The 14758-nt window shown below is 40.6% G+C and overlaps 1 protein-coding gene across 1 annotated transcript; it reads left to right on the top strand.

Moving 5' to 3' along the window:
• The first annotated feature begins 2190 nt into the window (after nucleotides 1–2190).
• On the top strand, nucleotides 2191–14197 carry NRIP3 (nuclear receptor interacting protein 3). Its single transcript, XM_074230269.1, has 6 exons — nucleotides 2191–3207; nucleotides 4206–4288; nucleotides 8807–8946; nucleotides 9543–9595; nucleotides 9686–9780; nucleotides 10149–14197. The coding sequence occupies exons 1-6, from the start codon at nucleotides 2980–2982 to the stop codon at nucleotides 10162–10164; spliced, it is 615 nt and encodes a 204-aa protein (XP_074086370.1). The 5' UTR covers nucleotides 2191–2979; the 3' UTR covers nucleotides 10165–14197.
• The last annotated feature ends 561 nt before the right edge of the window (nucleotides 14198–14758 follow it).

The raw sequence follows: 14758 nt of genomic DNA, 5'->3' as shown, positions 1-14758 counted from the left end.
TCCCTATCAAATGAAGCTCTCACTTTCTATGCTAGGGCACAGCCTTCCCCCTCTCCCAGTTAACCTCCTCCCCGACGCCCCTCCCCATGATACTAATTTAAAACTTGCTTTGCCAACAACGAGGGTATTTTGGGAAGCTGCTTCTCCCAGCAGAGTTACAATAAGTCAATGAGTCATTCTGATTCTAGAGGGGCCTATGTCTCATTAATCAACTGTGTAGGAGTAAAGCTTTTCTCTGGGGTCTATTGTATCCCCTCCCGGGCCCCCAGCAGGTCTAGATAGAGTAGGTGGGTGATTTCTCTGGGCTTCAATTTCCTCAACTCTGAAATGAAGAGGTTGGATTAGGGGGCCGGGAGGTTGCCTCTTAATTTAGAGCTATGATTCCATGATGCTTTTATTACTGGGATCCCTTCTAAACTGTCTCTCTGATTCTAGCCCTGCTGAGTGTTGAGGGTGGAGGATGGACCCAAAACTTGGGAGGGTCAAGCATGTCTCAGCCTTAAGTGTAGAGGTATTTGGGGGTTCATAGACTAGCGCTAAGATGGATTTCCAAATGATTTAGTGGGTACCTTATAATCTCTAAGGAAGGAGAAGGGAGTCCCTCCCTAAAAAACCCTGACATTCTATGCAAGGCAACCAAAAGAAATGGACTAGATCTAAGAGACTGGTCCCCAAGGAAGTGAAAGTCTCAGTAAGATAGGAAATTGTCCACTGACAGCTCTTATTTTGTGTCAGATCTTACTGAGATCTGGAGATATGAGGAAAGGTAAAAATATAATTTCTACCCTCAAAAACTCACATACTGGGGTGGCTAGGTGACATAGTGGAGTCAGGAGTACCTGGGTTCAAATCCGGTCTCAGACACTTAATAATTACCTAGCTGTGTGGCCTTGGGCAAGCCACTTAACCCTGTTTGCCTTGCAAAAACCTAAAAAAAACCCTCACATACTAGGGGAGGAAACAATTAGGTAAATACTATTTACACATATATTGATGTATAAAAGACATTTGTGTATAATAAGGTAATAACATTATGTGACATAATATCAATATATACTGTATATAGATATAAATGAATATATAAATATATATTATATTTACATGTATAGATACACTTACATTATATACATATATATATATATATATTCACTGTGTAAATGGAAAGTAATTTCAGAGGGCATGCACTGGGAGTAGGGGCATAGGGGAGACTAGGAAAGTCCTCTTACAAAAGATGTTCACCCTCTTTTTAGGATACTAGTTTTCCAGTTGCTAGTGACCACAGAATAGAAAGTCTCTACAGGTAAACTAAAAGTTCTTTTCCACTAGGGACACCTGGGATGGGGGGAGGAAAGCAAATTATCATTTTCAAGGTGCACAAGCACCACCACTTCCCCCAGTCTGTTTGACTGGAATATACATCAGCCTTATAATGATCCTGCTTCCTTATCTTCATGGTGGAGCTCCAGAAGTAGCCATCAGGTACGTGGGAAGAAGCATAATTGAGAGGTTGGGAGCATAGGTTTGGATTTAGAAAATCAGAATCTCAGGGTTCTGAATGAATATTCTGCCCTTTCTTGGGTCAGAAGAACTGGATCTGAGTCCTAGACTCCTATACCTACTATCTTTGTAACTCTAGGTGAGTGACTTAATCTTGCTGAATCTCAGTTTCCTCCGTTGTCAAATGAGGATATTAATACTTGTGTGCCTACCTTCTCCCAATTGAATTGTTTTTAAGACAGCACTTTGTAAACCTCCAAATTCTGATACAGGATTGTCCCCAAAATCTTAGTATATATACCATAGTTTTAAAACTATTAATTTTGAATAAGCTAGTTACTTATTTTAAACTTTTGGGGTACACTGTATAAATGTGTTATTGTTGGAAATGTAATTAACTTGGGGAAAGGGGAGCAGGTACTTCCTGCTCAGGTGGGGCCAGTGCCCTCAAATATTCCCCATTGATTATGACCTTGACCCAGAATTCCCTTGCAGTGAACATAAATACAGTTACTCTGTAGGCATAGAATTGCAAATAATGCCACACATAGAGAACAGAAAGAAGAGGTAAAGGGTGGGTGGGTTGGGGGTCCATGGGTATGGACAAAGCATTATACAAAGCATCATTTTTTTTTCAGTGTCTTGATCAGTTTTGTTGAATTTTTTCTTAAGGAAATTTGTTATAAGGAATGTCTCTCTGAGAACAGGAGACATAGAGGAGGAAATCTAATATAAAAATAAAAGATAACAATGTGATAGTAGAATATCTCCTCTTTGAGTTCATGTCATAGCTTACTGTGGCTGAACTAAATCTACCACACATAAAGAAATTATAGAGGTAAAAACCTAAGTTTTATTATGATTATACACAGATTCAGGATTCAAAAAAAGCAAACTTAACCCCCCCCCCCAATGAGCCAAGATTAAGATTCTAAAGAAGCTTTTTTATAAACAAAATTATATCAAAGAAAGGAAGAAATTCTTTAACATAATGTAATCTCATACATCCTCTTAGGAGGCAAAAACAGACTCTTTAGGTAAACTAAGTCAGGTTAACACATTAAACTGCATTTGGAGAGTTCACAAGATTTACATGCCCATGAATGGGCAGAATCCTTCCTCAAATAAGGTATGTTAAATTACTTTTGGATGTCTGGATTGCTTTTTTGGCTTCTTATTTGAGGAATGTTTGAAGTCTTAAGTTATTTTTCACATCCCATGAAACAGGTTTCAAACAGTTCAAAAATCTCTTAACTAGGAGAAAGGACCCTTACTACCCCCATAATAAAAGTTAACAAATGGAAATAAAAAATTTCTTGTAACATCAATAAAAATATTTTTAACGGAATGAGAAGCAAAAGTATATTTGATGGGATTGCAGTTATTTTTAGGAACATGAATGTTTCATTGAGACTTTGTGCCTGTGTCATTGGCTTTAATACCTGAAGGAAGCTATGTGACTGAAGGAGGGTATGCAGAAGTATGGAGGGAAGGGCCTGGTTGGTCATACCCACCATCTTTCTAACCTGCTTCTTCATCTTCCTTAAGCAACCCCACAACATCCTGCAGAGGCGCCTCATGGAGACCAACCTCTCCAAGCTCCGCACCAGCCGGGTCCCTTGGGCTCCCAAGGCCAACAGACTCAATCAATCCAAGTCTGAGGGGCTGAAGAAGGCTGAGGAAGGGGACATGATCCTGGTCTCCTGCCAGGTAACCGTGCACAAAGGGTTTGTGGGGGTGGGGAGAGAGACTGCATTCTCTCTGACCTGAGAATCTCCCCCAATTCCACTCAGCAGAGAGAGAAGGACCCAAGATCTTCTGGGTATACCATCAACTCTACATTGTAGACACATTTGACCTAGGGAAGTAAGATCCAGGAACCGGACTAATGTCCTCAATTATAGTTCTCAGTGTCAAACTAAAGAGGGAATCAGGGTGTACAGACAAACTGGAAAAGCCAGACAAATTTGTAATCCAGATAGTGAGCCTAGAGTCGGGTTAAGGCTGGAAAATGGAAAAATAGAGCCAGAATGTATTGGTTTACTTAGAATTTAAACCTGGCAGGCACCATTTACTCCCACTCTACCATGAAGGAAGTCATTTAGTTTCCCTCAGTCTCAGTTTTTTCACCTAAAGAATGAAGGAGTTGGCGGGCATGGTTACTTAATTTACTTCCAGCCTTCAGTTCTTCAGTCCTTTGGTCCCATGCCCTTCTGGGGGAACCCATCTGGGTTAAATACTCCCGGATCTTCTCAGGATATAGTTGTCAAAAAAAATGAAGAAAAAGAAAGAGAAATAATAAAAAAAGGATATAATAGGTAACCAGTCTCAGAGGAATAGTCTCACCTATCTTTTGACCTAACAAGGAAGGAAAGAAGTAGCGGGTTAAGCACTTTATATTTGCTTCTCACAATAATTCTGGGAGATAAGTGCTATTCCTATTCCTATTTTACAGTTGAGGAAACTGAGGCAAACAGAAATAAAGTGACTTGCCCAGGGTCATACAGATAGTGAGTAACTGGATTTGAACTCAGATCTTCTTGACCCATACTCAGCACTCTATCACTCTACCATCAATCTACCTACAGGCATTAAGGGTGTATTACTCTGTGTCTCCCGTTAGTTACTGCATTTTCCTCTCTCAGTCCCTCTCTCCTTTGCTTCTGTGGTTACCATTCCTGTCAAACTTCATCTTTTTCTTTCGACAGTGTGCTGGAAAGGACTTGAAAGCCTTGGTTGACACTGGCTGTCAGCATAATCTCATCTCCTCTGCCTGTGTGGACAGACTAGGGTAAGTAGCAATCTGTGATGGGATGAAGTCAAGCATCACTTCTACATTGTACGCCACTTCTGAGCCACTGGAGATTTCCAACCACCATGTACCTCCCCACAAGGTCATCACAGTCAAATGAGATAATGGATGTAAAGAATTTTGCAAACGTCAAAGCAAATATCAGTTGTTATGATGAGATTACAAGATGTCAGAGCAAAGGGACCTTAGACCTTTGAGGCTCATAGAGGTTCAGACTCTCGACTGAAGTTACAGACCAAATAAGTGAGATTCGAATCCAGGGTTTCTGATTCTGTTGCACAATCTCCAAACCTCAGAACTGGAAGGGATCTCTAAAGAAGGGACATCAAGCCCTAAAGGACCTGAACAAGAATTCCTTCAGCAACATCCTTGACAAAGGATCATCCAGTCTTTGCTTGGTAGCTAACTATTCCCTAAATTAGTCCTTCCACTTTTGGCTAACTCTACATGTTAGAAATTGTTTCCTTATGTTAAATCTTAATTAACCTCTATGTAATTTTTACTCACTGATCCTAGATTTACTCTCTGGAGCCAGGGAAGTTTTTAAAAAATTACTTCTGTCAAGGCACTTACTAGTAAAACAACTGACTCTTTGGAAGGAAAAAAATTCCAATATACTTTTTATTCCCAATACACTTTTAAGTTTAATCTGTATTCATAACATTTTCTTCATCACTTTCTTAAATCCATTCAACCAACAAAATAACAAATCAAGTTCTGATTTGTAGCATTTGCCAGTTTCTGAGGAGTAAATGTCCACAGGGAAAATTTAGCAATTGGGATTTGTGAACCAGTTTGAGCTGGTTCAAGTGCACCCCTGTGTCTATCCCTCTCATACATGTCAGTCAAGTCTGACTTTCTATGAGGTTTTTTTAAGCAAAGATACTGGAGTTGTTTAGCCTTTCTCCCTTCAACTCATTTTATAGATGAAGAAATCAGGGTAAACAGGCTTGAGTGACTTGCCTAGAAATGGATAGAGCAGCTGATCCTGGAATCAGGAGGAGCCCAAGTTCAAATTCAGCCTCAAACAGTTGAAACATATTAGCTGAGTGACACTGGGTATGTCACTTAACCCCAACTATCTTGTCAAATTAATAATAATAATAATAATAATGATAATAATATAGTAATACATGCTAGAATTTTGCCAGGAATCAAAGTGAAATCTGATGACTATTGTCCAGAATTCCCAATTCCCTTCCTAAGCACCATCATCTTAGATATTTATCTTTTAGTCTGTTAATTTCCCAAATATACAATAGGGATGAGAATGGTATTTGTACCCATTCATTTTCTCACTAAATAATTAATAATTCTTAGCATCCATTTCTGGATTCCTTCTGCCAGTATCAATTTTGTTCACATGGATCACCAGGTCTGGTTAAAAGTCATTAGGTTTATATTACCTAGCTGTGTGGTCTTGGGCAAGCCACTTAACCCCATTTGCCTTGCAAAAAACCTAAAAAAAAAGTCATTAGGTTTAATGGGTCTTGGGAGTTCCTTCTTTATGTCCACTCCAAGAAAATAACAGACTTCTCTATTATTATTAATAGGCTGACAAATAAATGCCTCAGTATCATTGGTTGCCAACCATGACTCCTCATCTCATCTTCCTTTTTTCCCATATCTCAATTCTAGAAGTCTTCTCTTGACAGCTTTAATTCTGTTCTCCTACCTGGTGCTTAGCAACAACCCTGTCATCTTCCACTCCAGCTTTCTCCTTCTCTTCCTTTTCTCTTCCTATTCTCTACCCATCAGGTCCAAATTAAGACTCAGATTTTATAGGATTTAACCCATGTGGATAGGTCTAAATCCAGTATTTTATCATCTTCTAAATACTCAATTACAATAAACTTGTCACAGTCAAAATCTTGGTATCCCTAAAGATCAATAAGCCATAGTTTTGATTTGTTTAGATTGAGCCACATTCAGTTCCTCTTATTTCAAGGTAAATGAAGAATTGGAATGCCTCTTAGATATGATTGGATATTTTTCTGAAATGTGTTGTTGTTGGCCCTAGTTCTAGTTTTTGAAGCAACTTGGTTCAAAGACATTGCCATCCACTGCTTGGGGGGGGGGGGGTGTCTATCTTACCCTGTTTCATTGGGAAAGTCTTGGACCTTTCTGTTAAGGAATGAGATCTGAAGATTCCACAAAGAGCCATCATGGACTGTGGATATAACTAGGCCATAGACTGCCATAATTCCAGAGGAGTTATTAGAGTCTCAAGGAATTAATAGCCATGTTTAAAACACCACAATTACTTTTTTGTTGGATGGGCTAGATCCAGCCCCATGAGGCTGCCGAGGAAATCAGGAGTGTTGGCACAGAAAGTCTGTAATTATGTATTTTCCCACAAGCCCATAATAACTTGGGTGCTAGTTACTTCCATCAGCTTACATAACTGCCCACTGTCTCTATTTGCCATTTTCTTCCACCCCCGACTAAGCATCATCTATTAGGATCCAATCTCATGGTATTTGTCGCCACCATCAGCACCAGAATGTGTTTATCATTTGCCCTTTGGGCTAATACACAACTTGAAGCAGGTTGACCGGGTTTTGTCCTAATTGACCTTTGGATCTAAAACTTTGACGAACATAGTCAGTCATCAAATAGCAGAGTATCTACTAAGTATTAGGCTTAAAATAGGCAAAACTCAGTCCCTGCTCTTGAGGAGTTCACTGGGTATTGGGCTTTTCTTCAGCTTTCAACGCTATTCACCATCTTGACAGTGGCTCAGTTGAAGATGGAGGTGCTATAGCACTTCACTATCCTGGTTTACCCATTGCTCTGACTGTTCCTCAGTCTTAGTTTCTGGTTCCTTATCCACCTGCCCCCAAACAAGGGGGCTGGGTCTCCTCCTCCTATCACCTCTTAGTGATCTCATCTTCCAAGGGTTCTATCATCACTTCTAAGCAGATGACTCCTAAATCTATAGCTATCTATATAAATATGTATATCTGTCTGTGTCTATTTATATATACATATGGCATATATATATATATATGTGTATATATATCTTAATTTTCTTTCTGAACTGCCAGTTGCTATTTTCTCTCTAATAACTTAATTACATGCATGTTCTTTCTACCTGCATGCCTCTTGGACACCTTAATTTGAATATGCACAAAATTAAACTTATCACCTTCCTCCCAAATTCACTCCTCTTCCAAATTTCCCTGTTTCTATTGAACACCAGCTTTAACTCAGCAACTGTCAAGTCTCAGAATAATTTTAATATTGAGTGCACCGCCATCTTCCAACTCATCCATTGTCAAGTCTAGGAGTAATTTTAAATCATGCTATACTTATGTAGACAATTGACAAATTCTTTTGATTGAACCTTTAACATTTTTTACATTGGGTCACTTATCTCCCTCTATACTAACATCACCCTATTTCATGTCTTTGCCACTACTCACATGAGTTATTGGATAAATTGGATAAACTCCCAATTAGCCTTCCAGCCTCTCATTTCTTTCCTCTCCAGGCAATCTTTCACATAACTCCTAAAGGAATCTTGAAACAAAAATCTGACCATGTTACTTCTTTGATCAAAAATTTTCAGGGACTTCCTCTTGCCACTAAGAGAAAAATGCAAATTTCTTAGCATGTAGAACCCTCCTTTATCTGGTTTCAGCCTTCATTCATTCAGCACATATTTATTAAGCTTCTATTATATGTGAGGAATAAGAGGCTGGAGATACAAAATCAAAAATGAAATGTTCCCTGCCCTCATGAAGATTACATTCTTCTGGAGGGAATACACACACACATACACACACATACACACACACACATAAAATTAAAAATTAAAATTAAGAATATTTACAAAATAATTTGGAAAGTGAAGGGAACTAGCAACTGGAGGAAATCAAGCTCTTCCATGTATAAGAGATGGCACATGAGCTGAGCTTTGAAAGAATCTAGGATTCTCTGTGGTAGAGCAAAGGAGTCCTTTCTAGACATGAGGGACAACATATATAAAGTTAAAGAGATGAGAGATGGAATGTTATTTATGAAGCAATGGTCAGGGGTGGCTAGGTGGCACAGTAGATAGAGCACCAGCCCTGGAGTCAGGAGTACCTGAGTTCAAATCTGGCCTCAGACACTTAATAATTACCTAACTGTGTGGCCTTGGGCAAGTCACTTAACCCCATTAGCCTTGCAAAAAACTAAAAAAAATTTAAAAAATAAGAAAAAAATGAAGCAATGGTCAGTCAATTGGGCTAGAATATAAAATTCACAAAGATAGTAGTCTTCACATAATCTTTCAAGAATTTGGAATGGAAGCCAAAAGATCAGGAACTCTCTTCTTGGCTCTCATAAACACCCACCACCACCAAAGTGCAGGCATGAATCATTAATTGTTCTATCTCCCACCCTCCTCCAGTGAGGAGAGTCTTGTGCAGATGGACACATACAACAGAAAGTCCAGGCCCCAGACCTTATAAAAACTGTAACTACAGATCTGGGTATTCTTTTCTGCTATAGGTTAAAGGACCATGTTAAGTCCCACAAACATGATGGAGAAAAGCTTTCCCTACCCAAGCATCTCAAAGTGGTGGGACAGATTGAGCACCTTATGCTTACATTGGGATCCCTTCGTCTGGACTGCCCAGTAGCTGTTGTTGGTGAGTGGGCCCTGAGGGCTAAGGGCTAGACCCAAGGACCACCCCCTACCCTGCTCTCCTTCCCCTCACTAGTTGGCCCAACCTCATCTATAAATAGAGTGGGTTGGATGAGATGGTGTCTGAGGCCTTTTCAGATTTAAATTCTATGAGCTAAGTGAATAAAAACTTGATGAATCTATGATATGGTTTTCTGGGATTGGGCCAATGAGTACTAGATGATTACACTTCTCTCTGTGAAAGGCTCCATCTATTCCTTTCCCTCTGGGCTTCTCTCAACTGTAGCCTATGCTTAGAGATCCTGTCTGGTTTTATCTATAGTTCTCATATATCTGATCATGAGACTTGGTTGATTGAATCAGAAATAGCAAGGTGCAGTCAAACTGGAGGACTCTCATTCTCCTTAGGAGAGAGGTGGCTGTGTCAAGGAACAATCCCCCCACCACACACACACACACACACACACACACACACCTATCCTAAAGTTCCCCCCAAACTGTCCTTACATTCCTTACCACCTTGGGGAACTCACTTTCTGTAGTTACGGATAGAGGTTGATGGGATCTGATTCTTATTAGTCATTCTTCCTTCTTTTCCAGAGGACAATGAGAAAAATCTCACTCTTGGACTCCAGACTCTGCGATCCTTGAAGGTAGGGCTGACTTTCCTTCCTCTCAGTGTCCTGACACTGAGGGACTTTAGACAGGAGTTCATGATAGCTGATTTTAAATTTTGTTCTCAGTGTATCATAAACCTGGACAAGCAACGTCTCATCATGGGGAGGGCAGAGAAGGAAGAGATCCCCTTTGTGGATATTGTCTCTGGGAGTGAAGATAAGTGAGTGCTTTGTTGGGATTTTATCCATCTGGGGAAGTGGGCCTGGTTAGAGCCTCCTTCCTTTAGCAGGGTACCAGACAAGTCCTACAGTCTGCCCTCTCCATCCCCGACCCCTCCCTCCTCTAGGTACTGCAGGTCTGACCAATAGCTCTCCCTCACTCAACTCCCTCAGCTTCTTAAAATTCCTAGGAGCCCCCCAAACCTCCCCTAGGGTGGCTCCCACTCTCTAGTGGAAATGAATATGATGGGGGGGGGCAAACCAGGAGGGGAGAAGTGGGGGGGGGAGAAGGAATTTTTAGGTCTCTATGTTAAAAATCTGATTTCTTTTAAACTCATTGTCACATCTGATTTTTTTCTTCTCATTTCAGCACGTCCGAGGCATAACTAAAAAGTGAGATGTGTGTGTGAGTGAATACACTCACACATACCCATCCACATACAATCCACATACACCCCCAAGCTAACAGCTCAGAGAAGCTGTCAGACTTGGCTCAGATGCAAAACTGGTCCCTACTGCCTGGACCATATCCTTCTCTCTGTGGGAGGCTCCATCAATTCCTTTCCCTCTGGACCTCTCTCACCTGTAGCCTGTGCTTAGAGATCCTGTCTGGTTTTATCTATGGTTTTTATATGTCTGATCATGTGTTTAACAAACCTTTGACACTGCCCTTACCTAGTTGCTGGAGTGTGTCCCCATCAGCTCACTCTTTTCTAGGAATTTGCTTCTTTAGCCATCTCTAGGGCTGCTAGGAATTGGCCCTGATTAGAGCCACTTTCTTATTTTTCCAATGAACAGACATGTAAACAGCAGGAAAAAGGTCCTGGTACTCATTGGCTCAATCCCAGAAAGTCATATCATAGATTCATCAAATTTTTATTTACTCAACCCATAGGATTTAGCTCTGAAAAGAGGCCTTAGATACCATCTCATCCACCCCACTCTATTTACAGATGAGGAAAATAAGGTTGAGAATTTAGTGACATGCTCAGGGTTATAGAGCAAGGATGGGAGAGACTCAGCCTCCTGCCTCAGACTAGTGTCTGACCCAATTTCCCCTCCAACGTTGTCTCTTCTGTGTCAGGATGTGAGGCAAGAGTGATAGAACTGGCAAGACAGAGGGGAATAAAAAAAGGAGACAGTGCAGAAGTGATGGCATCAGGAGGGGAGGTACCTGCCAGGAGAAGCTGGAGGATGCTTCCAGAATATGTCTGGAATGCCAACTTTAGGTACTCCTTTGGGGTACATAATGGAGAATTCTGGTTAAAATAACAGATTTCTGAGGGATATTATTAGCTATTGATGCTGTAATAAATTTTTATGAGATTGCCTCAGCCAGCTAGCTAGGCCTTGAGATGAGCAACATAGGGCACAGAGGGCAAAGGAACAGGGAAGTGAAGGCAAAGCAGTAGCTTAAGACTTGGGCATATGGGTGGACTCGTGGCAGTTACTGACATGAGGATGTCCACAGATTCAGAAAGAGGGAGGGAAGGACACTGCAGAGTAGTCAAAAGAATACTGGCCCAAGAGGCAAGGAATCTGGTTTGTCTACCTGCATCACAACCCCTGAACAAGCCATTGCCACTGTTTTCTCACCTGTTAAATCCCTTCCAGCTGTGACATTCTGTAGGGAGCTGGTGAAATGGTGAATGTTTGCTAGTCAAGCTTTTCATGTGTGGAGCATCAGAGTAGGAGTTTATGTTACAGTTCTGCCATGTTATTAACCTATGAGAAGTCAGACAATGATGAACCCATTGTAATTCTCATAAAAAATTCGACAGATCTATTATCATTCTTTAGCAGAGATTCACAAGTCATTTATTCATTCACTGCCAGTATGCCCACACCTCACAGTAGATGACAAAATGTGGGACAGGATAGAGAGAATAATTCATCCTGTCCATGTACCCCATTTGTTCTCAATAGAACTCACAGTTTGAGCCTCTAAGACACCTCCGAGTTCCTTGATACTCCCAGCTGGGGACACGTGGAAACAGTCCTGTGGCCACACTGTCACTGTCTTGCTTCACAGGTTTATTCATAAGATATCTCCCTCCCAGCCTTTACCCTGGCAGCTAAAGGGAAGACACAGTCTGAGCAAACTTCCTAAACTATTCCACTCCTGGGTTCTCTTCAAGTCTTCTGCCTCTCTCTATCCCCCACCCCCATCTCCCTTCTCTGACCCTGCCTTGTCTTCCCTCTTGGAAACAGATTAATCCCTGCTGGCCAGGATGCAAATCACAGCTGGTCCTGATACCTGGAATAAGCTGAATAGCTTCCCTTCCTTTCTTATAATGCCCAACCTCTCCATTTAGTCTCTCAGAGGCTCCTCACAAAATCTGAATATTCCCCACTGGCAAATTGTTGCTCTGATCTATTAGCCTGCCTTCCCCATGTTTGGAGATGGGGACCAAGAAAAGCTAAAGAATTTTCTCCTCTGATGACTATCTAAATATCAGGGCATCTCTTGATCTCTTAGAGGTTAGACTCTAAGAACAGGGAAGTGGATAAGATGACCTCTGGAGAGTTTGCTTGTGCCTAAGGAATTCCAGGTTTAGAAGAGAAAATGGCTGGATGGTCTAAACTGTAACATCACTGCCTCACTCAATGTGCTTTTTCAGTCATGTTTAAATTGAATTTCAGAACCAAATAGTTAAGACTTCAGTTAGCAAGCTATGCTTGGCAAAAGCATCTGAATCCCTGGAATGTTTGAAGTCCCCTTTTTTCCCAGGGTAGGGGGAGGGATTCTAGAGTCTCATTAGCTTTCTTAAATGTCTCCATATTTGTCAGCTGGGAAACCTCCTCTGTGGTTGGGGCTACAAATTTGAGCCAAGCCTGTCCAGAGCTCAGCAAGAGGACATGGTAGGTTTTGTCTTATGTAACTGGGAACCCATGCTCAATGGGAGCTTGGTTTCTGACAAGAAGCTCGAAAAATATGTTTTTAGAACTTAGTATTTCTATGCCTAATGCATTTGAGGAATGCGTATTTTTTGATGTTTTCTATTTCTCTGCCTTTAACTAGTTCTTCCCATAGACATTTCCAGTCCCTTAGCTCCAAGTCTCCCTAGTATGGATGACTTGGCAAGAGCCCTTCTGTAGGTGAAATATCTTTCTAGGCTCAGAGCATTGATGGGGTCCTTCCCTACCTCCACCTTTGGGCCCTCTCTTGAAACTTTCTTCTTTCACTGTTTCTGACTGTGTCTGGTTTGTTCTGTGAGACTAATGTATCAATAAAGTGAAATCTCATCTCAATTACAGAGTGGTTATGTGGAGAAGCTGGAGGGGTTGAATTGAAGGGCCTTGGAGCATGTCTTGAGTCCTGAGCTGTGGAAATGGGAAGCAAAAAGGGGAAAGGAATAAGTATTATTAAGTACTGATTTTTATCAGATTGGGTTGATATTTTTAGTTTAAATTTTATTTTTTCAATAATATGTAAGATAATTTTTAAAATTCATATTCTCTAAGATTTTGAGTTTTCTACCTCCTTTCCTTCCCTCCCCCTTCCTATGATAGTGAGTAATCTGATATAGGTTATATATGTGCAGTCATGTTGAACATATTTCTATATTAGTCATAATATAAAAGAAGAATCAGAATAAAAAGGGAGAACCATAAGAAAGAACATAAAGTGGAAATAGTATGCTTTGGGACGTGGATAGCATTTTCCATCGCAAGTCTTTCAGAACTGTCTTTGATCATTGCATTGTTGAGAAGAGCTAAGTCTATCATAGCTGATCATCACACAGTGTTGCTGTCAATGTGCACAATGTTCTCTTGATTCTTCTCATTTCACTCAGCATTTAGTTCATGTGAGTCTTTACAGGTTTTTCTGAAATCTGCCTCCATCATTATTTCTTACAGAATAGTATTCCATCACATTCAGGTATCACAATTGGTTCAACCATCCTTTCAATTTCCAATTCTTTGTCACTAAAAAGGAGTTTCTATAAATATCTTGTGTGTGTGGGTCTTTTTCCCTTTTTGATGATCCCTTTGGAATATAGACCCAGAGGTGGTATTGTTGAATCCAACAGAATGCATCACTTTGTAACACTTTGAGCACAGTCCCAAATTACTCACCAGAATGGTTGGATCAGTTGTGTTAAATGTTTTTTACAAATATTTCAACCATCCTGGTGGGTGAATGTCATCTGGGTTTCAGTTTACAGTTGAGTAAACAGACTGAGAGAGGTTTAGTGATTTATCCATGGTGATGGTTATAGAATAAGTGTCAGAGGCAGGAGTTGAACTCAGGTATTCCTGAATCCAAGTCCAACAGTCTATCCATTATGCTATGTTATACTAAATTTCCAGACCTGTACCAGATTTTCAAACTCTTGAACTTTGGGTTTCTTTCTTTAAAATTTTCTTTATTTAAGGCAATGGGGTTAAGTGACTTGCCCAAGGTCACAAAACTAGGCAATTACTAAGTGTCTGGGGATGGATTTAGATCAAGTGCTCTATGCACTGTGCCACCTAGCTGCCCTTGAACTTTGGATTCCTATAGAGGTAACTAAAAACAAGAGACCATGCCCCTGAAGGAGCCATTGAGGCACCAGGGATATTCATCTTAGAAAAGAGAAGACTTGGGAGGATTTTATGGAAGAGGGATTAGATTATTCTATTAATCTCCTAATGGTGTAACCAGAAGCAATGGATAAAAGAATTCCATTTCACAAGATTTTTAGAACTGTAAGAGACCTTAAAAGTAACCATGTTTGGGGCAGCTAGGTAGCACAGTGGATAGAGCACTGGCCCTGGAGTCAGGAGTACTGGAGTTCAAATGTGACCTCAGACACTTATTAATTACCTAGCTGTGTGGCCTTGGGCAAGCCACTTAACCCCACTGCCTTGCAAAAATCTAAAAAAAAGAAAAAAGTAACCATGTTCAATCCCTCCCTTTTAAAGGTAAGGAAGCTGAGGCCCAAATAGATTAAATGGCTTGCTGAGGTCACACAGTAGTAAAGAGCAGAGCCAAAT

The sequence above is a fragment of the Macrotis lagotis genome, chromosome 3, assembly GCF_037893015.1.
Source record: "Macrotis lagotis isolate mMagLag1 chromosome 3, bilby.v1.9.chrom.fasta, whole genome shotgun sequence".
NCBI classification, from domain to species: Eukaryota; Metazoa; Chordata; class Mammalia; order Peramelemorphia; family Peramelidae; genus Macrotis; species Macrotis lagotis.
The sequence above is the reverse complement of the archived record's forward strand: the minus strand, read 5'-3'. Positions and strand labels throughout refer to the sequence as shown.

What these genes read in the sequence shown, in the direction of transcription:
- NRIP3 (XM_074230269.1), top strand. Translation starts at nt 2,980, where the DNA reads ATGGAGGGAAGGGCCTGGTTGGTCATACCCACCATCTTTCTAACCTGC. An exon ending in GCCTGTGTGGACAGACTAGG is followed by an intron (nt 4,289 to 8,806) that starts GTAAGTAGCAAT and finishes TTTCTGCTATAG; the next exon opens with GTTAAAGGACCATGTTAAGT. An exon ending in AGACTCTGCGATCCTTGAAG is followed by an intron (nt 9,596 to 9,685) that starts GTAGGGCTGACT and finishes TTTTGTTCTCAG; the next exon opens with TGTATCATAAACCTGGACAA.